We start from the raw sequence: 23459 nt of genomic DNA, 5'->3' as shown, positions 1-23459 counted from the left end.
AGGTCAGCAGTTCAAGAGCAGCCTGGACAACATGATAAAACCGGGTCTCTACTAAAAATACAAAAATTAGCCAGGTGTGATGGTGGGCGCCTGTAGTCCCAGCCACTTGGGAGGCTGAAGCACAAGAATCACTTGAACCTGGAAGGCGGAGGTTGCAGTGGGCTGAGATCATGCCAGTGCACTCCAGCCTGGGCGATAAAGTGAGACTCTGTGGGGGATAAAAAAAGAGGTAGCTGATATTTTTATCAATGATAATCTTGTTTCCTTTTTTCCATTATATACATGTAATAAAATCAATGCTAGTCTTTTTTTTTTTTTTTTTGAGACAGAGTTTCACTGTTGTTGCCCAGGCTGGAGTGCAATGGCGTGATCTCAGCTCACCACAACCTCTGCCTCCCAGGTTCAAGTGATTCTCCTGCCTCAGTCTCCCTGGGATTACAGGCATGTGCCACCATGTCCGGCTAATTCTGTATTTTTAGTAGAGACTGGGTTTCTTCATGTTGGCTAGGATGGTCTCAAACTCCTGACCTCAGGTGATCCACCTGCCTCGGCCTCCCAAAGTGCTGGGATTATGGGCGTGAGCCACTGTGCCCGGCCAATCAATGCTAGTCTTTTTTTTTTTTTTTTTTGAGATGGAGTCTCGCTCTGTCATCACCCAGGCTGGAGTGCAGCGGAGCGATCTTGGGTAAATGCAACCTCCGCCTCCCAGGTTCAAGCGATTCTCCTGCCTCAGCCTCCAGAGTAGCTGGGACTACAGGCGAGCGCCATCACCCCTGGCTAATTTTTGTATTTTTATTAGAGATGGGGTTTTGCCATGTTGGCCAGGCCTGTCTCAAACTCCTGACCCCAGGTGATCCGCCCCCCTCGGCCTCCCAAAGTGCTGAGATTACAGGCATGAGCCACCCGGCCCAGCCCAATACTAGTCTTAAAATGACTGAAAAAAGAGTACAAAGAAGAAAAATAAACTCAAAGGTTTTTTTTTTGTTTTTTTTTTTGAGACAGAGTCTCGCTTTGTCACCCAGACTAGAGTGCAGTGGTACCATCTCGGCTCACTGCAACCTCTGCCCTCCGGGTTCAAGCAATTCTCCTGTCTCAGCCTCCTGGGTAGCTGGGACTCCAGGTGCCCACTACCATGCTTGGCTAATTTTTGTATTTTTAGTAGAGATGGGGTTTCACCATATTGGTCAGGCTGGTCTCAAACTCCTGACCTCAGGAGATCCACCCGCCTCGGCCTCCCAAAGTGCTGGGATTACAAGTGTGAGCCACCACAGCTGGCCAGGAAGGAATGATTTATTCTGAGAGTCACCAGACTCTTCTCAGATTGAACTCACTGTCTCTCTTGCCGGCTGGTCATGAATGGGTGCCCCAAACCTGGCAAAGCTCTTTGGCTGATTCTGTTTTGCCCAGTTTAAAATGAGGTGGCTTAATAAACGGGCTAAGAAGTGAGTAAGAGGGTAAATAGAAACCTTCTGACGCATCTGACTTCTAGTTAATGCTAATGGATGTCAGAAATCCTCCCTAATCCAGGCGGAGGTTGAAGTTAGCCAAGATTGCACCACTGCACTCCAGCCTTGGCGACAGTGAGACTCCGTCTCAAAAAAAAAAAAAAAGGAATACTCCCTAATCTATTCCATGTCCTAATAATAAGTAGATCAGACTTTAATGTGACTCACCGAAGTTTCAGATGATTGAATATAAGATTACATTTAGCTTAGTTTAAATAATGGAGATGGAGTGAAATGAAGTAATAGGCTATAGGCCATAGGGAATGCAGAAAAACAGAGGAGGGTACTGATCATTTCAGACACGGGAAAGACTCCTACTGCTGTCCTGTAAGCTACAGATGACAAATAAGAAGGTCCATCCCAGGCAAACCTGCAAGATACTACAGACAGACCCATCCACAGCTAGGCTTAATTTCAAAACATTTCCCCAAGGATGTCCTGAAACTGCAGGGGCTCTTGGGTTTCCTGGGCTCCTTCTCGGAAAGGTGCCTTTCACTATTGTTTATGGTTCAAAGTGGTATCCTTTCTTTTTCCTCTTGAAGCAGCCAGTATTTCTGGGCTTTTGTAACAGGTAACAAGGTTATGGAAATGAAGTTATCTCAAAGGACCCTTGAGAGTTTACTGAGGCCCCAGATGCTAGCCTACTAGACACATGGAACTTTTTAAAAAATTTCCAGGACCATCAGCCAAGAATCATGCGGCATTTAATAAAAATAACTTAATAATACTAACATTATTTTTTGATAATAAACCAGAGATTTTATCTCTAAAACTATACCATTTAAGGACATTACCTTGCTCTCAACATAAATTACTAAGACTGAGAGAGAAACTTTCAAGATTTGGATTCTAAGAAACTTACTACTCCTTAATAACAATTAAGTGAGAAAAGAGAAGCTGTCTCCTCTGGGGCTGGAGATAATTATGAAAGACATGCATGGTCTTTCCTGCTGATTGTTACAGAGTGCCAGCCCCCCACCCCACACCAGAACTTGAGGTCTGCCTGCTCAACAACAACGAACATGCCATGCAGACAGATACGTGAGCAAAAGGAACAATAATTAAAGAACAGTAACAAAAACCTCCTAAATGCTAGTTAACTTTTAGTGTTATGAAGACTCTGAGCTCTACAATTTCTACTTTAAAGGTTTTAAAGTATAAAGTTAGATATATATAAAACCAGAAAACCATGAGCCGAAGGCAGACTGAAAAGCATCCAGGCAGCAGTGGCTTCACACAACAAAAAAGACATCTTTCCTTTTGCTCTACGTGTTCACTCCAAAACAACCAGCACCTAGCACTTACCTCCTTGTGAGTTTTGAAGTTAATTTACTAAAGAGATTAGTGGAGCCTCGGCTTCGAGTCTGGGACAACGGTGTGGCTTCATGGGACAGGCTGGGAGAGGCAGGAGGGCCATTATATGTTGCGGTTCGCCGTTCCCGGGGCTGGCCGTGGAAAGTGCTACGACTGGCAGTGCCTCTTGGGAAACGGATTCGATCCGGGGTGGCTGCACTACTAATACTGTGTGTTGAAGCAACTGGAGTTCTCTGATCAGGAATAGTGCTATGAGATCAGAAAGTAAGAAGCTCTCAGAATATGATTTACAAAAATTTACAGTCACAATATACCTTTTATACACAGTGGAGAAAATCGGGTATAAAAAATCCAGATCCAAGGGGTATTTTATAGGACTTAGGAGCAAAAGGTAAGTTAAGTGGGAAAGGGTACCAAAAGAACAATACATAATGAGACAAAGCCTCATGGAGTTTAAGGGACCAGTATTATATATATTTTCAAGGACAAGATTAATGCAGGGAAATTCTAGGACAGAGAACAGCTAACTCAAACTTTTCCCCTTTGCTTCCCTCTCAAATTGCTTACATACAGAGAACTGTGCCAATACGAAAGAAATAAAGGATATGCAGGCGTAACTGAAGAACAGGCAACTAAAAAGTTTTGGAAGTACACAAATGATATATGTATAAAATTCCACATGCTGAAAGCAACTTGGGAGGAGCAGGAACTTCTTATACACTTTGTAGTACGCAAAGGCACGAAGACACACAATACACAACCGAGGACATCATGACACAAGATGTGCTTAACTAAAATCACATGGAGGAAGGACACCTTGTGGACAACTGTAACAAAATCTCAGACTATAAAATCCACAGCACAAAATTAAGAAGCAGTGGGTACACATTAGTTTCACAAAGAATGTGTATTTTTCTTACATAGCCTTGAAGTTATCTCCTTCACTGTCTATTGGAGGTAACATCATCTTGGGGTGCCCAGAGGCTGACATGGACATCGACTTCTGATGTCTCAGCCGACAGGTAGATGTACAAACTGAGGCAGGGCTAGCTGCGTAAGCGAACATTTCTGTCAGGCTGGGAGGGGTTTGGGTTCAGGCAGAGGCAGAAACACAGTATGAAGGAGCAGTGACCACAGAGCAACCTGTGTGTAATGCACACACCTTCCTCCCAAGCCATCTCATTTTTGGTAAAGAATAAAAATCTCCTAAGCTTGTTTTGGAGATTCTGGAGCAACTGCTAACCTATAGTTGCTTTTTTTTTTTTTTTCCAAACAGTAATCATAAAAATGTATTACCTTAAAAGAAAATAGCAGATTACGTGTTTGAATATCTGTTTCTATGAGAGGGACATGTCCTCTGAGGGTATGCACAAAATAAAACCTATTCTAAGAGATGCCGCAATTCAAATCTAAGTGGTAAAATGAATATATAATATGAGTATGCTATGCTCTCAATCTGTTCCCAAAACACACTGACATATTTTATTTTTTATTTACTTTTTTTTTTTGTAGAGACAGGGTCTCGCTATATTACCCAGGCTGGTCTTAAATTCGTGGCTTCAAGTGATCCTCCCGCCTTGGCCTTCCAAAGTGTTGGGATTACAAGTGTGAGCCACCACACCCGGCCCACACTGATGTATTTTAAATGAATTAATAAGATTATAGGTATAGGAACTAGCTGTTACATAACAGAGTATCCTATGTTGTTTGGTGTTTTTTTGAGACAGGGTTTTGCTGTCACCTAGCTGCAGTGCAGTGGTACGATCATGGCTCAATGCAGCCTCAACTTCCTGGGCTCAGGCAGTTCTCCCACCTCAGCCTCCTAAGTGGCTGGGAATACAGGTGCACTCTACCATGCCTGGCTAATTTTGTATTTTTAGTAGAGAGTTTTGCCATGTTGCCCAGGCGGTCTTGAACTCCTGGGCTCAAACGATACGCCTGCCTTGGCCTCCCAAAGTGTTGGGATTACAGGCATGAGCCACCATGCCCAGCCTTCCAATGTTGTTTTAACAATATAGTCTAGAACGTTCCTAATCAAAGGACATTTACTCCAAGATAAAAAACGGTCAGCAGATCCCCCTTCTCCGAGATGGGCAAATTCATCAGAGCAAATTAACTGTTTACAGACACGGTAAGATAGAGTGGCTAGAAGTCTGCAGTCTCATCTAACACACAAAACTACCCACAGGAGTCTCACTGGGACACATTATTTGGAATTCCAGCTCAGTAATCATGTCCTTGGAATTCAAGGGCAGTTTCTTTCCTTTAAGGGTAAGTAGGAATACAGCTCTTCCAGTGTCTTTCTGCAGAAATCCTTTGGAAGGATTAAAACCTGGAAACTGGCAAGTTCTTCCTTTCCCTCACTCCCCATACACAGACTAACGACATCTTATTGGTGTCAACTTCCTAGTAGCTCTTCAGGTGGCCCATCTGCTCCACTTCTACCAGGGCCTCAGTATAGAGCCTCACTCCTTGTCTTCACTGGGTCCCCTGCCTTTGCCCCAACACCTCCAATCTATTCACCTTACAGCTGAGAACTTCTTAACATATAAACCAGACCTTGTCACTCATCCGCTCATACTTCTACAGAACACCAAGTCTTTGGTACAAAGTTCAGTCTCCTCGACTCGGAGCGCAAGTACACACCCCAGGCCCCTGAAGTCTGGCCCCTGCCATCTCTCTACGCTTTGCTTTCTATCATTCCCTCCTGGAACTTAACTTTCTAGCATTCCTGATGACGTGTGGTCCATTGGTCAAGCACCAGGTGAGAAAATGTTTGCAGGAGTTATTCTCTTGGTATGGAGGGCTGGGATCTTTCTATTCACTCTTCAAAAATGAACCAGACATCGTCAGCTCCATGAAGTATTATCTGATCCACTTTCCCTCTGAGAGTTAAATCACTTCTGTTTTTAGCTCATGCATGCCACATTGTATCCTAGTGACCCTTCTCTGCTGGAGGTCCCTGAAAATACAGCCCAAAATCTTGTCAATGTGCCCCACACCAGTGTAAGCAGAAAGCTTGGCAGGGCAGGTATTCAATAAATGTTCTCCTAACAGAGCAGATTAATCAATTAGCAACTGGAATTCTGATAGTCCCAACATAAGGGAGATACGTCTTTAAAATCAAGAACTGCTTGTCCCTGAATTAAAACATTTTTATTTAAATTTTTATTTTTGGAGACAGGGTCTTGCTCTATTCACCCAGGCTAGAGTGCAGTGGCACTATCACAGCTTGCTGCAGCCTCAATCAAGGGGTCAGCCTCAATCGCCTGGGGTCAAGCGATCCTCCTATCTCAGCCACAGGAGTGTGCCACTATGCCTGGCTAATTTTTAAATTTTTTGTAGAGATGGTGTCTCACTATGATGGCTAGGCTGGACTTGAACTCCTGGGTTCAAGTGATCCCTCTGCCTTGGCCTCCCAAAGTGCTGGGATAATAGGCCTTGTGAGCCACTGTGCCTGGTTCTGTCCCTGCATTTTTGTTTGAGAATTCTGCCCTCTGACTTGGGAGAATTTATACAGTCTGAGAAGGACTGGAAACAAATGTCTTATAAAGGCAAAAATTTATTCAGTTTCGTATTTCTGCCACTCAGTATCCATTCTTTTCCTGTAGCAACAATACTCAAATTTTGGTTTGGTGGAAGCAACTCTAGGCCCCACACAGATCAAGGAGACAACCTGAGGGCTTCTGGTTGAGCATAGCTGTGTGCGGGAAGAAGTTATGTCTGATGGTGCCGAGCCCAATCATGGAACTACGGCCAAGGAGGCAGAAGCAGATGGACTCTAACTCTAGCCCTGGACTTTTTTTAGTTATATGAACTAACAGCCCTTTTATATTTAAGCCTGTTTAGACTGGGTTTTCTGTCACCTGCAACAGAGATAGTTCTAACTGACTAAGGTTTTTAAAGAAATGCTCGGTTGTTTTTTGTACATGTGTACAGACACGCGTACACATGAATGCACACAAATGTTATTTTTTTTTTTTGAGACTGAGTCTCACTCTGTCGCCCAGGCTGGAGTGCAGTGGCGTGATCTCTGCTCACTTCAAGCTCCGCCTCCTGGGTTCACGCCATTCTCCTGCCTCAGCCTCCCAAGTAGCTGGGACTACAGGCGCCCACCACCACGCTCGGCTAATTTTTTGTATTTTTTGTAGAGACAGGGTTTCACCTTGTTAGCCAGGGTGGTCTTGAACTCCTGACCTCGTGATCCACCGCGCCCAGCTACACAAGTGTATTTTTCTAACAAGATACAGCTAAATACAACTATCTCTTGTGCCCCTAACCTTTCAGGGTGAGTCCAGGGTCAACACACTCTACCTCCAGCTGTTGACTTTTTTCTTGCCCAAATTAGGAGCTAGTATCAGTAGATGCACCAAGAAAAGCAGGGGAAGAAGATGCAGGAGTTGTTTGACCCTTTCCCTGGTGAATACAAATGGTCCCAAAATCTTTGGAGAAGGAAAAGGCTTTTAGTCAGCTTGCAGGCAGGAGGGTGCTGCATCGATTCCCAATGAAGCACACTGCTGACAGGCCAAGCTAGATCTTTAAGGCACACAAGCATGGTAAGAGGGTGTGGACAGATGCTTTGCAGCAAAAAAAACAGATCCTCTAGAGACCTAAGAAGGAAATGTAAATTTATTTTCTCATTATAAACTAAAAAAAATTTTTTTGGTAGAGATGGGGTTTCTTCATGGCCCAGGCTGTTCTGGAACTCCTGAGCTTTGGCAATCCGCCCGTCTTGGCCTCCCAAAGTAATGGGATTATAAATTATTAACTTGAGGCTGGGCGTGGTGGTCCACGCCTGTAATCCCAGCACTTTGGGAGGCTGAGGCGGATGGATTGCTTGAGGCCAGGAGTTCGAGACCAGCCTGGCCAACATGGCAAAAACCCATCTCTACTAAAAATACAAAAATTAGTTGGGTGTGGTGGCGGGCCCCTGTAATCCTAGCTACTCAGGAGGCTAAGGTATGAGAATCGGCTGCAGTGAGCCGAGATCATGCCACTAAACTCCAGTCTGGGTGACAGAGAGAGACTGTTTCAAATTAAAATAAATAAATAAATAAATAATAAATAAACTTTTTGACATACTAATTTTAAAGGCAATTAAATAAACTTTTTAGAAATTTAATCCATGTCACATCATGAGTTTCACAAAGCAAGCAACAAAATATTTCCGATTTTTCTGACTTCTACAGTAGGCCTAACACCCAGAAGGAAACAGTAAACTCAGTAAGATGTTTGCAAATTTCAATTTTGTACAATCAAGCTCACAAAAACCCTATTTACAATTTACAACAGGCAGCCTCAACATCACAATGGTCTACATATATATTCTAAAAGGTCATCAAGTTAATTGTTATGAAATTCGAATAATATTTTTCCCCAGAAAAGTGTTAAAAATGATAGTTTTATTTCCTATTCTAGCCCACAATCTACATAAGCAAAACACCAGCAGCATTACATTTTTTTTAATAATTAAAAAAATTTAAGTTTTTGTGGGTTCATAGTAGCTGTATTACATTAATTTTTTTTTTTTTTTTTTTTTTGAGACTGGGTCTGGCTCTACTGTCCAGGCTGGAATACAATGGTGTGATCTCAGCTCACTACAACCTCCATCTCCCAGGCTCAAACCATCCTCCTGCCTCAGCCTCCCAAATAGCTGGGACTACTGGCGTGTACCACCATACCTAGCTCATTTTTGTATTGTTAGTAGAGACGGGGTTTCACCATGTTGGCCAGGCTGGTCTCAAACTCCCAACCCCAGGTGATCCACTTGCCTCGGCCTCCCAAAGTGCTGGGATTACAGGTGTGAGGCACTGCGCCTGGCACCCAGCTAATTTTTTTGTATTTTTGGTAGAGATGGAATTTTACCATGTTGCCCAGGCTGGTCTTGAACTCCTGGGTTCAAGCAATCCTCCTGTCATGGCCTCCCAAAGTGCTGGGATTACATGGTGGCGTGAGCCACCATGCCTGGTCTACATTTAAACCTTAATTGATAGAAATAGCAATGTTTTTCTTAAAATTCAAGTTGCATGAAGTTGAGTTCCTATTAATCTTCCCAACTGTTTTGTATTCATGACTATTTTTTTAAATTAAAAAATATATATTTTTATAGAGACAGGGGTCTCAAGCTACTTTGTCCAGGCTGGTCTTGAACTCCTGGCCTCAAGTGATGTTCCTGTCTAGGCCTCCCGAAGTGCTGGGATGACAGGCCTTGTGAGCCACTGTGCCCAGTCTTGACTATCTTTTCTAAAACATTAATCCACTTAAGGTTACTAAAGGATAGGCACTTTGAATTTGTTGCTATGACCTCTAGCCCCTATCAGAACATTCTGATAAGAAATGTATTGGCTGCTGATTAAAAGCATACTCAGTGATTGGACAGAAGCAGAATTAAAAATATAGTCCAAGGGCAGGCATGTTGGCTCATGCCTGTAAGCCTAGTGTTTTGGAAGGCTGAGACTGGAGGATCCCTTGAGGCCAGGAATTTGAGACCAGCCTGGGTAACATGGGAAGACTTCATCTCTACAAAAAATAAAAAATTAGCCAGGTGTGGTGGTCCACGCCTGTAGTCCCAGCTACTCAAGAAGCCAATGCAGGAGGATCGTTTGAGCCCAGGAGTTCAAGGCTACAGTACACTATGATCACGTCTGTGACTAGCCACTGCACTGCAGCCTGGGCCACACTGCAAGACTCCATCCATCTAAAAAAAAAAAAAAAAAAAAAAAAGGCAGCCTTTTTTTTTTTTGAGATGGAGTTTTGCTCTTGTTGCCCAGGCTGGAGTGCAATGGTGTAATCTTGGTTCACTGCAACCTCTGCCTCCTGGGTTCAAGCGATTCTCCTGCCTTGGCCTCCCGAGTAGCTGGGATTATAGGCATGCGCCACCATGCCTGGCTAATTTTTGTTATTTATTTATTTTTTTTGTATTTTTAGTAGAGATGGGGTTTCTCCATGTTGGTCAGGCTGGTCTCAAACTCCTGACCTCAGGTGATCCACCCACCTCAGCTCCCCAAAGTGCTGGGATTACAGGCGTGAGCCACTGTGCTCAGCCCTTTTTTTTGTTTTTGAGACGGAGTCTTGCTCTGTTGCCAGGCTGGAGTGCAGTGACGCTATCTCGGCTCACTGCAACCTCTGCCTCGTGGGTTCAAGTGATTCTCCTGCCTCAGCTTCCCAAGCAGCTGGGACTACAGGCGCATGCCATCACGCCCAGCTAATTTTTAGACAGGGTTTCACCATGTTGGTCAGGATGGTCTCAATCTCCTGACCTCATGATCCACCGGCCTCAGACTCCTAAAATGCTGGGATTACAGGTGGGAGCCACTGCGCCCGGCCTAAAAAAAGCAACTTTTATATGTAGTCCAAAGATACATATGCTAAGTGTCCTCAATCCTCCTTTGTTCAATCTCTATGTGGCTTGATGCAGGGTAAGTGGATAAAATAATAAGCCACTTCACAATTTTGAAACTTTACAGTAATATCCAATATCTAAAATTTATTTGAAAGATTCTGGGCCTGGCACAGTGGCTCATGCCTGTAATCACAGCATTTTGGGAGGCCAAGGCAGGTGGATCACTTGAAGTCAGGAATTTGAGACGAGCCTGGCCTAGTGAAACCCTATTTCTATTAAAAATACAAAAATCAGCCAGGTGTGGTAGTGTGTGCCTGTAATCCCAGCTACTGGGAGGCTGAGGCAGAAGAATTACATGAACCCGGGAGACGGAGGTTGCAGTGACCCGAGATCATGCCATTGCACTCTAGCCTGGGTAAAAGAGCGAGACTCCATTGCAAAAAAAAAGAAAAAAAGAAAAAAAAATAGAAAAGATTCTTTTTGCATTACTGTAACATAAGCACGTCACTTCTCTGGGGTCTTTAAATGAAGTAGTCTAAACAGTGTCGTCCGGGTATCTAAAGCATATGAAATCATAGGAGCAGAGTGTCTCTGCTATGTAGGTGGTTTAGCAACATTATTAACTTGAAAGATTAGGTTTAGTCAGTGCAAACTAAGAAAGTTCTGCATAACCTTGTCTGAACAGTCTATAATTAATAATGAAAGCTAACACTTGTTGAGCACTCACTATGTGTCAGTGCTATGTGGTTTAAGACTCACTGCAAACCTATACCATCATGATAGAATCATACAATTGAAGGTGTAATCAAACCTTCTCATGCCTAGTTTACAACAACCATTAGTCACACCTGGAATCTGGCCATTTTTTGAGAATATCATCAGAAGGCAGAATAATTACAGCAGAAAGTGGGCTGGCCTTCAGCACGACCAGTTTAAAACTAGTCTCAGAAAACTACTCACAGGTGTTTGTGCCAAAGTAACAACTGGCCCTAACCTATGCTCCCTGCGTCATTAACTTTATTGTTCCCACAGGAAAGCTGATAAAGATTGGCCTAGTAAGAACCAATTAATAAAACTAATTTTCAAAAGAAAAAAGCTATTAAAATTAATTATATTGCCTATGACGAGAAAAAGCCTTGCATTTAGTAAGCCTTTAAAATATCCTGTTTACAGTAGGATTCTGAAGGTAGTAAGGGCTTAAGATATGTGGAGTCTTTGGTTTAAACCTTTACACAGTTTTTAAAAAATTAGCCATAATTATTCTCATGTTGAAATTCTGTATGAACACTCATATAAAGAAGAAAACATTTAAGGCTAAATGTCGAAAATATTTAAGGCTAAAATTGGAACTTAACGTGTTTGTTTCAGAAGTTAACATAGGTCCAAGCATCCTACAGCTCACTCATATTTTAAATTAGTGAAGAAATAACATATATGGGTGGGTGAAGAGAGGGAAAAGGAACAATTTGCCGAAGAAGTCATCTGCGCAGGGAAAGCTACTTGTATCTCACTGAAGACTCAAGCATCAATTTTAAGGGAAAGTTGTCACGTTTAGTGCCTTAACTAAAGAAGTTAAACCCAATAATTTTCCAGTCTTTTAATTCATTTATAAGATAGGAAAGGAAAATCCAAATATTATTATAACGATGGGCCCTGTCTTTTAAGGTTTGGCGCTGAGACTCTCTTTGACTAAAGAGAAAGACGACACACCTTCAGAAGCAAAATATTTCAATGAAATACTAAGAGAAGCAGTGAGACAGGTCAGGATACGAAAGAGTTGGCCCCAACAAGGCAGGTGTCTCCAGGGGGAATGCAGAAAGGAAATGATGCCAAAGAAATTAAAGAAGTCTTAAATATTATTTCCAAAGAGTGAAACGAAAAATTTTAGGAAAAGAGAATCAGAAGACACAGGCATATATGCATGTGCCTGGTGTATGATACATGTAGCACAGGATGGGAGCAGAGAGCAGATCTTAGTCTTAACACCCTTGAGGAGACTGACTCTGCACCTCAGACAGTCACATATCCTAAAGTTCAGAAGGAGCTGGGTAGTGCATTTTCAGAATTTAGAAGTAGTAAAGGTAATGAAACTTTTTTTTTTTTAGACGAGTCTTGCTCTGTCGTCCAGGCTGGACTGCAATGGCGCAATCTCAGCTCACTGCAAACTCTGCCTCCCGGATTCAAGTAATTCTCCTGCCTCAGTCTCCCTGGTAGCTGGGACTACAGGCGCGTGCCACCACACATGGTTAATTTTCGTATTTTTAGTAGAGACGGGGTTTCACCACGTTGGCCAGGCTGGTCTCGAACTCCTGACCTCAAGTGATCCACCTGCCTTGGCCTCCCGAAGTGCTGGGATTACAGTTGTGAGCCACTGTGCCTGACCATAAAACATTTCTGTAGTCCTGTAGACTACAATCTATAACACCAGAAACTTCTAATTAAGTCTTCTATTGATATTTTCTATTAAGTCACTTTTGAACTAGAAGAAATTTGAGAGTTAAGAATTGAACTATAATACAAATCTACCAGAGAGTAGACTACTATTAAGAAATACCTGGCCGGGTACAGTGGCTCACGCCTGTAATCCCAACACTTTGGGAGGCCGAGGCGGGTGGATCACAAGGTCAGGAGATGGAGACCATCCTGGCTAACATGGTGAAACCCCGTCTCTACTAAAAATACAAAAAATTAGCTGGGCGTGGTGGTGGGTGCCTGTAGTCCCAGCTACTCGGGAGGCTGAGGCAGGAGAATGGCGTGAACCCGGGAGGTGGAGCTTGCAGTGAGCCGAGATCAGGCCACTGCACTCCAGCCTGGGTGACAGAGCGAGACTCCGTCTCAAAAAAAAAAAAAAAAAAAAAGAAATACCTATACCAATCATTATCTGTAAACTGTCTACCCCAGCTGCTATACTCAAGTTCTTAATAGTTTTTAATCATAAGAAAAGACAATGTTGAAACACACACACACACGAGTCAGAAAAGAGAACAAGAGAATGTAAATATTGCTAAAAATTCAACGAATAATAACCATAATCTTACAGAACAAATGTTACTCCTCATATCAACTCAATCCTAAGTGGCCTATGGAACAGGGAAGTGATAAGCAGTTTGGAACTAAGGATGAAGGAGGAGAGAATTTTTGATTAGGCTGTCACAAAATGTAGTGATCAAACATTTTGTTTGACTAATGAGATCAAACATAGGTTAGGATTAAGAAACAGAACCTTACACTGTAACTGCAGAAAGTAAATGTCAGAACAATTCTGATGCAAACAATGTTCAAGTTAAAAGAATGATGTACACTTACTGCTCTTCCAAAAACAAAGAACGAAAATCCATGCCAGCCTGGGAAATTTGTTCTGAACAGAATATAGCATATTTAATGATTCTCTACCAATCTAACTTCTCTTTTCTCTCCACCCAGACTAACCCCACCTCAGAGTCTCTACACCTACCTAATCCCATTTTACTGACTCTACTTATTTTATTTCAAAACCCCAAGAAAATCATGTGCATGATAGGATGCTCTCCTTATTGACATGTAACATCATTGTCTTTTTAAAATCACGCTCATCCTATGTATGCTTGCTATGTAGCCAAATTAAAAGCATTCAGAAGGCTGGACTCTCCACTTCTCTTGGCTTCTCCAGTGTTTCTATTTAGACTCAGCCATCTCGACCCTTTGGTAAACTGCTGACCTTTAATGCTATCTGGTGCTGTACCTTCTCCCGAGGTATGACTCTCTGCCTCACGTCCTTATCTTCCCCACTTTCGGCTTTTGCTCAAGTTATTAATGAGCACAAGACAATCTCCATTTCCTTATTCATTGTTCTACAACATAACCACAGCTTACTATCTACTTACTCTAGGAAACCTCCTGGGTTTAACTCAATCCTTTTAACCATCATACACAGCCAGGCAGGAGGATGATGCTCTGGACAACAAAAAGAATTTAGAATTCTAGTATCTTGCTAAAAATTAGTATACAAATTTAACTTACCTTCAGAGAATACTTACAGTTTTAATTTGAAAATGATTATAAAAACAGAGCAGTAAATAACATGCTTCCATTTCTCTTGGGAAAAACAACTTTTCTTACACACAGGTAGAATTTCCTACCTGTTTTCTTTGCCATTCTGAATCACTGAGTGTCTATCAGCTGTAGTTCTCTCACTGCAAACATAAGTATTTCGTCGTGTCATTCCACCAGATGCTGTGTTACTCTATAAAAAAGGGCATTTTTGTCTTAAATTTATTTGGTAAACACAGTACAATGAGAAAAAATGAACTTATCTACATAAATAGGAATACCAGTCTTTTATTTACCTGTTTTTTGAGGCAAGGTCTTACTCTGTCACCCAGGCTGGAGTGCAGTGGAGCAATCTTGGCTCTGCCTCCCAAGATCAAGCAATCCTCCCACCACAGCCTCCCAAGTAGCTGGGAATACAGGCATGTGCCACCACATTTGGCTAATTTTTTTTTTTTCTTTTTTGAGATGGAGTCTTGCTCTGTCGCCATGCTGGAATGCAGTGGTGCGATCTCGGCTCACTGCAACCTCCCCCTCCTGGGTTCAAGCGATTCTCCTGCCTCAGCCTCCTGAGGTGCCTGGCCTGACAACCTAATTTTAAAATCGGCACCTTCAATAGATATTTCTTTAAAAAAGCTATACAATGGCTGGGCGCGGTAGCTCACACCTGTAATCCCAATACTTTGGGAGGCAGAGGTGGGCGGATCTCCTGAGGTGAGGAGTTCGAGACCAGCCTGACCAACATGGAGAAACCCCGTCTCTGCTAAAAATACAAAATTAGCTGGCTGTGGTGGTGCACGCCTGTAATCCCAGCTACTCAGGAGGCAGGAGGCTGAGGTAGGAGAACCACTTAAACCTGAGAGGCGGAGGTTGTGGTGAGCTGAGATTGCACCACTGCACTCCAGCCTGGGCAACAAGAGCAAAACTCAGTCTCAAAAAAAAAAAAAAAAAGCTATACATATGGCCAAGAAGCACATGAAAAGATGCCCAATATCATCGGTCATTAAAGAAATGCAAATCAAAACCATGAGGTACTACTTCACACCTGCTAGGAAAACTTTAAATAATAAAATAATTGTTAGAAAGAATGTGAAGAAAACAGGGACTCTCACTATTGCTGGATAAAATGGTGCAGTTGTGAGGAAAACAGTTTGGCAGTTTCTCAAAAAATTAAACATGGAGTTACCATATTACTCAACAATTTTATTCCTAAATATATACCCAAGAAAAATGAAAACACAGCCAGGTGCAGAGGCTAACACCTATAATCCCAGCCCTTTGGGAGGCTGAGGCAGGAGGTCTGCTTGAGCCTAGGAGTTTGAGACCAGCCTGGCTGGGCTACATAGGGAGACCTCATCTCTACCACAACAAACAAACAGAAAAAATAAGCCAGGCATGGTGACGCATGCCTGTGGTATCAGCTATTTGGGAGGCTGAGGTGGGAGGATCACTTGGGTCTGGGAGGTCGAAGTTGCAATGAGCCGTGTTTGCATCATTGTACTTTAGCCTAGGTGACAGAGTGAGACTGTCTCCTCCCCAAAAAGGAGGAAAGAAATTAAAACATTTAAGTCCACATAGAAATTTGTACACAATTATTTATAGTGGCATTATTCATTTTAACCAACACATGGAAATAACATAAATGTCCATCAACAGATGAACAGTTAAATTGTAGTATATATACAAAATGGAATACTACCCCCAAAAGAAACAAAGTACTAATACATGCTACAGGCCGGGCGCAGTGGCTCACGCCTGTAATCCCAGCGCTTTGGGAGGCTGAGGTGGGTGGATCACCTGAGGTTGGGAGTTCGAGACCAGACTGACCAACATGGAGAAACCCCGTTCTCTACTAAAAATACAAAATTAGCCAGGCATGGTGGCGCACACCTGTAATCCCAGCTACTCAGGAGGCTGAGGCAGGAGAATCGCTTGAACCCGGGAGGTGGAGGTTGCAGCGAGCCAAGATCGTGTCATTGCACTCTAGGCAACAGGAGCGAAATGCCATCTCAAAAAAAAAAAAAAAGGGAAAAGAAATACATGCTACAACTTGGATGAACCATGAAAACATTATGCTGAGTCAAAGAAAGAAGTAGACACAAAAGGATACATGTGAAATTATTCCATTTATATAAAATATTCAGAACAGGCAAATCCAGAGACAGAACACAGACTGGTGGTTGCCAGGGCATGAGGGGGAAGGGAGGGAGAAGGGAGGGGGGCAGAGGGGAGAGGAGGAATGGAAAGTGATTACTTAAGGGATACAGGTGTTCTTTTTTTTTTTTTTTTTGAGATGGAGCCTCGCTCTTTCACCCAGGCTGGAGTGCAGTGGCACCATCTCGCCTCACTGAAACTTCTGCCTCCTGGGTTCAATCGATTCTCCTGTCTCTGCCTCCCGAGTAGCTGGGATTACAGGCGCCCGCCACCATGCCTGGCTAATTTTTGTATTTTTAGTAGAGATGGGGTTTCACCATGATGGCCAGGCTGGTCTTGAACGCCTGACCTTGTGATCTGCCCGCTTCGGCCTCCCAAAGTGCTGGATTACAGGCGTTAGCCACTGCACCCAGCCACTTCTTTTTTTTTTTTTTTAAGGACAGGGTCTTGCTCTGTTGCCCAGGCTGGAATATGATGGTGTGACCATGACTCACTGCAGCCTCAACCTCTTGGGCTGAAATGATCTTCCCACCTAAGCCTCTCAAGTAGCTGGTACTACAGGTGTGCATCATCATGCTCAACTATTTTCTTTTTAATTTTTTTTGTAGAGATGAGATCTCACTCTGGTGCCCAGGCTGATCTCAGACTCTTGGGCTCAAGTGATCCTCCCACCTCAGCCTCCCAAAGCACTGGGATTATAGGGGTGAGCCACTGTGCCCAGCCTAAACAGATGCTCCTTCTGGGGAGCTCAAAAAGTTCTGAAACTAAAGAGAGGTGTTGGTTGCACAATACTGTGAGTGTACCAAATGCCACCGCATTGCCCACTTTAAAATGGTTAATCATTGTCATGTGGATTCACGTGAATTTAACTTCCAAAACAAAAAACTAAAAAGTAAGGAATAAGTCACAGCTATGGACTTTTTAAAAATTTTTTGAGATGGAGTCTCGCTCTGTTACCCAGGCTGGAGTGCAATGACACAATCTCAGCTCACTGCAACCTCCATCTCCTCGGTTAAAGCAATTCTCCTGCCTCAGCCTCCCGAGTAGCTAGGATTACAGGAGCACGCGACTACACCCGGCTGATTTTTGTATTTTTAGTAGAGATGGGATTTCACCATGTTGGCCAGGCTGTTCTTGAACTCCTGACCTCAAGTGATCCACCTGCCTTGGCCTCCCACAGTGCAGGGATTACGGGTGTGAGCCACCGTGCCTGGCCATAGCTATGGAATTTTATCAGATAATTTTTAAACAAAGATAGAGCAGTCACTTTTACTACAGCTTGAGCAGACCATCTACAGAGAAATCCCGAAGACTCATGGGAGAAAATAATAATGTTGCTAACTACCTTTTTCCCTTTGTAAGTAATTTAATATGGGTGGAATGAAAATACTCATGATTCACTTTCAGAAGGGCAGTGTGCAGACAAGAGCAAAGGGGAAGAGAAGTCGTGAAGGCAGGGAATAATGCCCTCATCTTCTCTGGTAACTGTCAATACACGTTGGAGACTGAATTTTAACCGCAGGAGTATGGAAACAATAATCCTACTGTATGGCATTTGGAGGCCAAAATAAACTTTTCACACAGGGTTTACTTCGACTAAGCATAAGGTCAGAGGATGAAACACGCAAACCCAGTCCCCAGAATGGAACAATGAAGGGCTTTCAGAGAAGAACAGGGTTTCTCCACAGCCTCCTCAGTCCAGGGTTTTTCTGGAGTTAGAGGCAGGGCTGCATCACTGTTAATTTTGTAGGGAAAAATGTGCTTATAGAATAATCTTAAGATTGTTTACTTCTCTGCAAATTCTTTAATATGTTAGGTTAGATAGAACATACTTCAATACACAGAAAAAAGTTTCTGAAGCTGAATGGATTCAATTTAATTTAGTAAATATTATCTACTTACTGGGGAGATTTTGTTACAGATAGGGATTAAGAGCTGGATTCAGGTTGGCAACGTAATTTTAGGCAATTACCCAACTTTTTTTTCACCTTAAAATGTAGCTAATCCATGAAAAAGCACTTAGCATGGTCCTTCGCACATGGTAAGAACTCAGCCAACACTCTTCATCATTAGAGCCCTTTGCAGACTCAGTGTGAACACCACATCTTTGGGGCATTGGCCGTCAGACCTCCCCGTGTGTGCACATAGGCTTCTGTCTGCACTGTCATTGTTTTCATTCACTTCCTGTTAGACTGTGAGGTCTTTCCATGTCTCAGCACCTGACAACCTAAGGCTCAGCAGGTGTCTGTGAAATAACTGGAACCAGCCCTTGCAATAAAGGACCTATCACCATCTAGTGTCTATGGTGGGTGTGCTATGCTCTGAATGTGTCCCCTCCAAAACTCATGTTGAAGCTTTATCTCCCATAGGAGAAAACAGTATTTGGAGGTGAGTCTTTTAGGTGTTTAGGCCATGAGGGCTCCGCCTTCATGAATGGATTAGTGTCTTTTTTTTTTTTTTGAGAAGGAGTCTCGCTCTGTTGCCAGGCTAGAGTGCAGTGGTGCGATCTCGGCTCACTGTAACCTCTGCCTCCTGAGTTCAAGCAATTCTCTGCCTCAGCCTCCTGAGCAGCTGGGATTACAGGTGCCGGCCACCACGCCCGGCTAATTTTTGTATTTTTAGTAGAAATGGGGTTTCACCATCTTGGCCAGGCTGGTCTTGAACTCCTGACCTCGTGATCCAGCCACCTCGGCCTCCCAAAGTGCTGGGATTACGGGCGTGAGCCACCGTGCCCGACCGGATTAGTGTCTTATAAAAGGGCTTGAGGGGGTGAGTTCACCACTTCTGTCCCTTCAGCCACATGAGAACACAGCATTCGTCTCCTCTGAAGGATGCCAGCACCAAGGTATCATGCTGGAAGCAGAGAACAGGGCCCTTGCCAGACACTGAACTTGCTGGTGCCTTCATCTTGGACTTCTCAGCCTCCAGAATTGTAAGAAATAAATGTCTTTTCTTTATAAATTAGCCAGTCTCAGGTATTTTGTTACAGCAGCAAGAATGAACTAAGAGAGTGTCAACAATAAATACCTACAATGCAGCAGGTAGATCTCTATAATTAAGACTGGGCATCTGCCTAGTACAGAGGGTATTCCAGGTATGGGGACCACAGGAGTAAAATGAACACCTGGCTTCTAGCCGGTTCCAACCCTACCACCCTAAGACCACTCTATAGTTCAACAACACTTACACTAGGTACAGTGGAGCTTTTCTTGCGTTCAGGAATATCCGCCTTATTGGGATTACTTGCATTCCCAAGCATGGGACTGGCTGGAGCAATTCCCTTTCCTCCAACAGCACTGCCACTTGATTTCCGGGAGGAAATTCCATCTTCTTTGAGGTCACTATCTGCAGTGCTGGTCTGACTCCTTTTCGGATACGCCACAACAGAAGGAATAGCTGGTCCAGCTAAAATAAAGAGTTTACTTTTTAAATGACTGAATATAGTTTCAAGTTTTATTCTGTGACAGTAACTGTATTTTGTAAGATGATCTAAGGTTGCTATTCACCTAAAAAAATGTAAAACAGTAAAATCCTCTAAGATGTTTCCCACTTATATCTAATGTTTGCCTTATGCAATGAATTCAATATTGAAATTTCACTTAATACCCCTAACTTTCTACTTAAAAGATTTTTTTTTTTTTTAATAATAAGTGTTTAGAGTTGTTCTTTGGAAACATCTTAAGGTGGTGGTACTGCATAGATTCAAACTAATTAGATGCATACATAACAAGCAGAATGAACCAGTTCATCTTGTACATCTGAGTGAATTACATCCTCTTTTGTAGGAGAGATGCCATCACCTTTTGGAAGAGAAAAGTATAGATTTTATGGGCCACTTCTTTTGAAGTTTTATCTTGGATCTTTTTAAAAGCACTCAGTCTTCTAGATAAACCGGAGTTTGAGTAGACAGGGGAAGGTGTAGAAGCAGAAGAATCATGCAAGCGACAGGGAGGAAGTCGGTGGAGGTCACTAGTCATTCCTGCCACTCCAGGAGGAGTGTGTCCAGGGACATGTGCCTAGGGACATGTGGATGACAGACTAATGTCCTGTAGTAAACCACACAGAGACTCCAACAGCAGCACAGGAGATTCAGAGGGCAAAGAATCTTGGAAATGAACATGACAACTAGTATATGCCTCAGATATGATAATCCAGTGGTAATCTTAAAAGACAGAGTCAAATGCTTGTTTTTTCTTTTCTTTTGAGACGGAGTCTAGCTCTCTCGCCCAGGCTGGAGTGCAGTGGCGCAATCGCGGCTCAGTGCAACCATTGCCTACTGGGTTCAAGGGATTCTCCAGCCTCAGCCTCCGGAGTAGCTGAAACTACAGGCGCGTGCCAGCTTTTTTTTTTTTTTTTTTGTATTTTTTTTTTTTTTTAGTAGAGACGGGGTTTCACAGTGTTAGCCAGGATGGTCTCGATCTCCTGACCTCGTGATCCACCCACCTTGGCCTCCCAAAGTGCTGTGATTACAGGCGTGAGCTACCGCGCCTGGCCTGTTTTTTCTAAGGCAGAAGAGAATTTATATTTTAGATATATTATATCTAAAATATGATATATTTTACATATATTAAAGGTGGGAGGTGTGTGGTAGCTCATGCTTGTAATTCCAACACTTTGGGAGACTGAGGTGGGAGGATGGCTTCAGCTCAAGAGTTTGAGGCTGCATGTGGCTTGGGTGACAGAGTGAGAACCTGTCTCAATAAATAAATTTAAAAAACAAACAAACAAAAACTGGGAGGGGGAAGGAGCTAGTTCTTGGACAAAAATCTAAATGGCAAACCTATTTGGAACTGAATTAAAAGTAAATAAGGGCTTTATTTTATTTATGGGAGAACAACAACTAAGCTTTTGGTTTAGTAATTTTAACATATAAAACAAAAACTTAATCAAGTATAGGGTGATATTAGCCTCAATGCTTATCTTTCTTCCCAATACCATGAGACGTCTACTGACATTGTGAACTTTCAGGTTACCACTGATTTGCTTTCCAACTTTTATTTGTGTTTAGAAAATATAAAACCTTTTAAGATTTGAGATCCTGAAGAGAAACAGACCTTGATCTAATCCACTGACCTCGTTCAGATTTCCCCAGTTTTACTTGCACTAATTTGTATGTCTGTGTATTTCATTCTACACTCTTTTATTACATGTTCAGATTTATGTGGTCACCATCAGTCAAGATTCGGAACATTTCCATCTCAAAGACCCTGTGGACTACCCTTTCATAGCCACAGCCACTTCCCTCTTAACTCTAACTCCCTTTTGCTAAACCCCTGCAACCGCTAACCTGCTCGCCATCTCTAGAATTCTGTCATTTCAAGAATGTTATATGAATGGGCATCCATGGAATGTAACCTTTTGTGTACTTTCACCCAGTATAATTCCCTTGAGATCCATCTGAGTTGTGCACATCATAGTTTGTTCCTTTTTTTTTTTTTGAGATGGAGTCTCGCTCTGTGGCCAGGCTGTGGAGTGCAGTGGCTCAATCTTGGCTCACTGCAATCTCCACCTCCCGGGTTCAAGCGATTCTCCTGCCTCAGCCTCACGAGTAGCTGGGACTACAGGCGCCTGCCACCACGCTCAGCTAATTTTTTGTAATTTTACTAGAGACGGGGTTTCACCATGTTGGCCAGATGGCCTCGATCTCTTGACCTCATGATCTGCCTGCCTTGGCCTCTCAAAGTGCTGGGATTACAGGCGTGAGCCACCGCACCCGGCCTGTTCCTTTTTATTGTGAGTAGTAGTCCACGGTATGGATGTGTCACACAGAAATTTCATTTTTTTTTTTTTTGAGACGGAGTCTCGCTCTGTTGGCCCAGGCTGGAGTGCAGTGGCATGATCTTGGCTCACAGCAAGCTCCACCTCCCGGGTTCACACCATTCTCCTGCCTCAGCCTCCCGGGTAGCTAGGACTACAGGCACCTGCCACCAAGCTCAGCTGATTTTGTTTTTGTATTTTTAGTAGACACAGGGTTTCACCGTGTTAGCCAGGATGTTCTCGATCTCCTGACCTTGTGATCCACCTACCTCGGCCTCCCAAAGTGCTGGGATTATGCAACCGGCCAGAAATTTCATTTTTATGTAATCAAACTTGTAAGTCTTTTATTTCATGGGTTTGGTGTTTCGGGTGACAGAAACACCTTCACCAGTCCAAGTTACAAAGCAAATAATCTCAAGTTTTCTTTCAATATTTCTGGAGTTTTATTTACATCTTTTTTTTTTTTTGAGACAGAGTCTCACTCTGTTGCCCAGGCTGGAGTGCAGTGGCTCCATCTCGGCTCACTGCAAGCTCCGCCTCCCGGGTTCATGCCATTCTCCTGCCTCAGCCTCCCGAGTAGCTGGGACTATAGGTGCCCGCCACCACGCCTGGCTAATTTTTTCTATTTTTTAGTAGAGACGGGGTTTCACCATGTTAGCCAGGATGGTCTCAATCTCCTGACCTCGTGATCCACCTGCCTCGGCCTCCCAAAGTGCTGGGATTACAGGCATGAGCCACTGCACCCAGCCCTATATTTGTATCTTAACTCCAATTAGAATTCATCCTTGTATAAGATGTGAGAAATTGATCCAAATTAATTTTTTTTCTGAGAACTACCAAATTGCCCCAATACCACTCATTGATTAGTAAACAGTGATTTTTTTTTCATTTTTTAAAAAACAAGCAAAAGAACCCCTTGAAAATCAGATGAAGATCACCATTCGCAGAAAAACCGTGTACACACATATGGGGTGTTCACACGTGGGTCTCAAACTAGGAAGGACAGCTACAGATTACATTGTGGCTTTAGAGAAGCAGGCACCCATGCAGAGGTCAGCATCCACAGGCAGGGAAAAGGGAAGGGAGAGGTGAGACGAGGCAGGAGGATGAGGTGAAAGTCAGCCTGGCTATACAGGCTTGCCTGCCTTCAGAAATTCCAAGAAAGATGAGGATTATGAAAAAGCTACTCCAATGAGGTACTTCAGTGAAGAAAAAACACAGGGCTGGGACTAGGAGGCCTGAGCTCTGCCCCAGGTGTTTCTCATTTACTATGTAACCTTGGGAGACTTGGTAATCTCTCTTGGTCTATTTCTTTAGCGATAAAACAGAGGTTTGGTGAGTGTACAATACCATGTCTAAAG

At 43.2% G+C, this 23459-nt stretch overlaps 1 protein-coding gene across 12 annotated transcripts in view; it reads right to left on the bottom strand.

Annotated features, from left to right (window-relative positions):
- MARK3 (microtubule affinity regulating kinase 3) overlaps window positions 1-23459 on the bottom strand; it is a 119622-nt gene that overhangs the window by 8512 nt on the left and 87651 nt on the right. For 11 of the 12 annotated variants that reach the window (XM_024231453.3, XM_024231455.3, XM_024231454.3 and 8 more), the window contains 3 exons: window positions 19529-19746; window positions 14280-14383; window positions 2811-3068 (listed from right to left, as the gene is read on the bottom strand). In XM_024231453.3, the coding sequence (XP_024087221.1) occupies window positions 2811-3068; window positions 14280-14383; window positions 19529-19746 (580 nt within the window). The remainder of the gene's footprint in view (window positions 1-2810; window positions 3069-14279; window positions 14384-19528; window positions 19747-23459) is intronic. The other variant, XM_054530923.2, reaches the window with a different exon arrangement.

Source organism: Pongo abelii, chromosome 15 (assembly GCF_028885655.2).
Source record: "Pongo abelii isolate AG06213 chromosome 15, NHGRI_mPonAbe1-v2.0_pri, whole genome shotgun sequence".
NCBI classification, from domain to species: domain Eukaryota; kingdom Metazoa; phylum Chordata; class Mammalia; order Primates; family Hominidae; genus Pongo; species Pongo abelii.
Note: the sequence above shows the minus strand (reverse complement) of the source record. Positions and strands in the feature narration are given on the sequence as shown.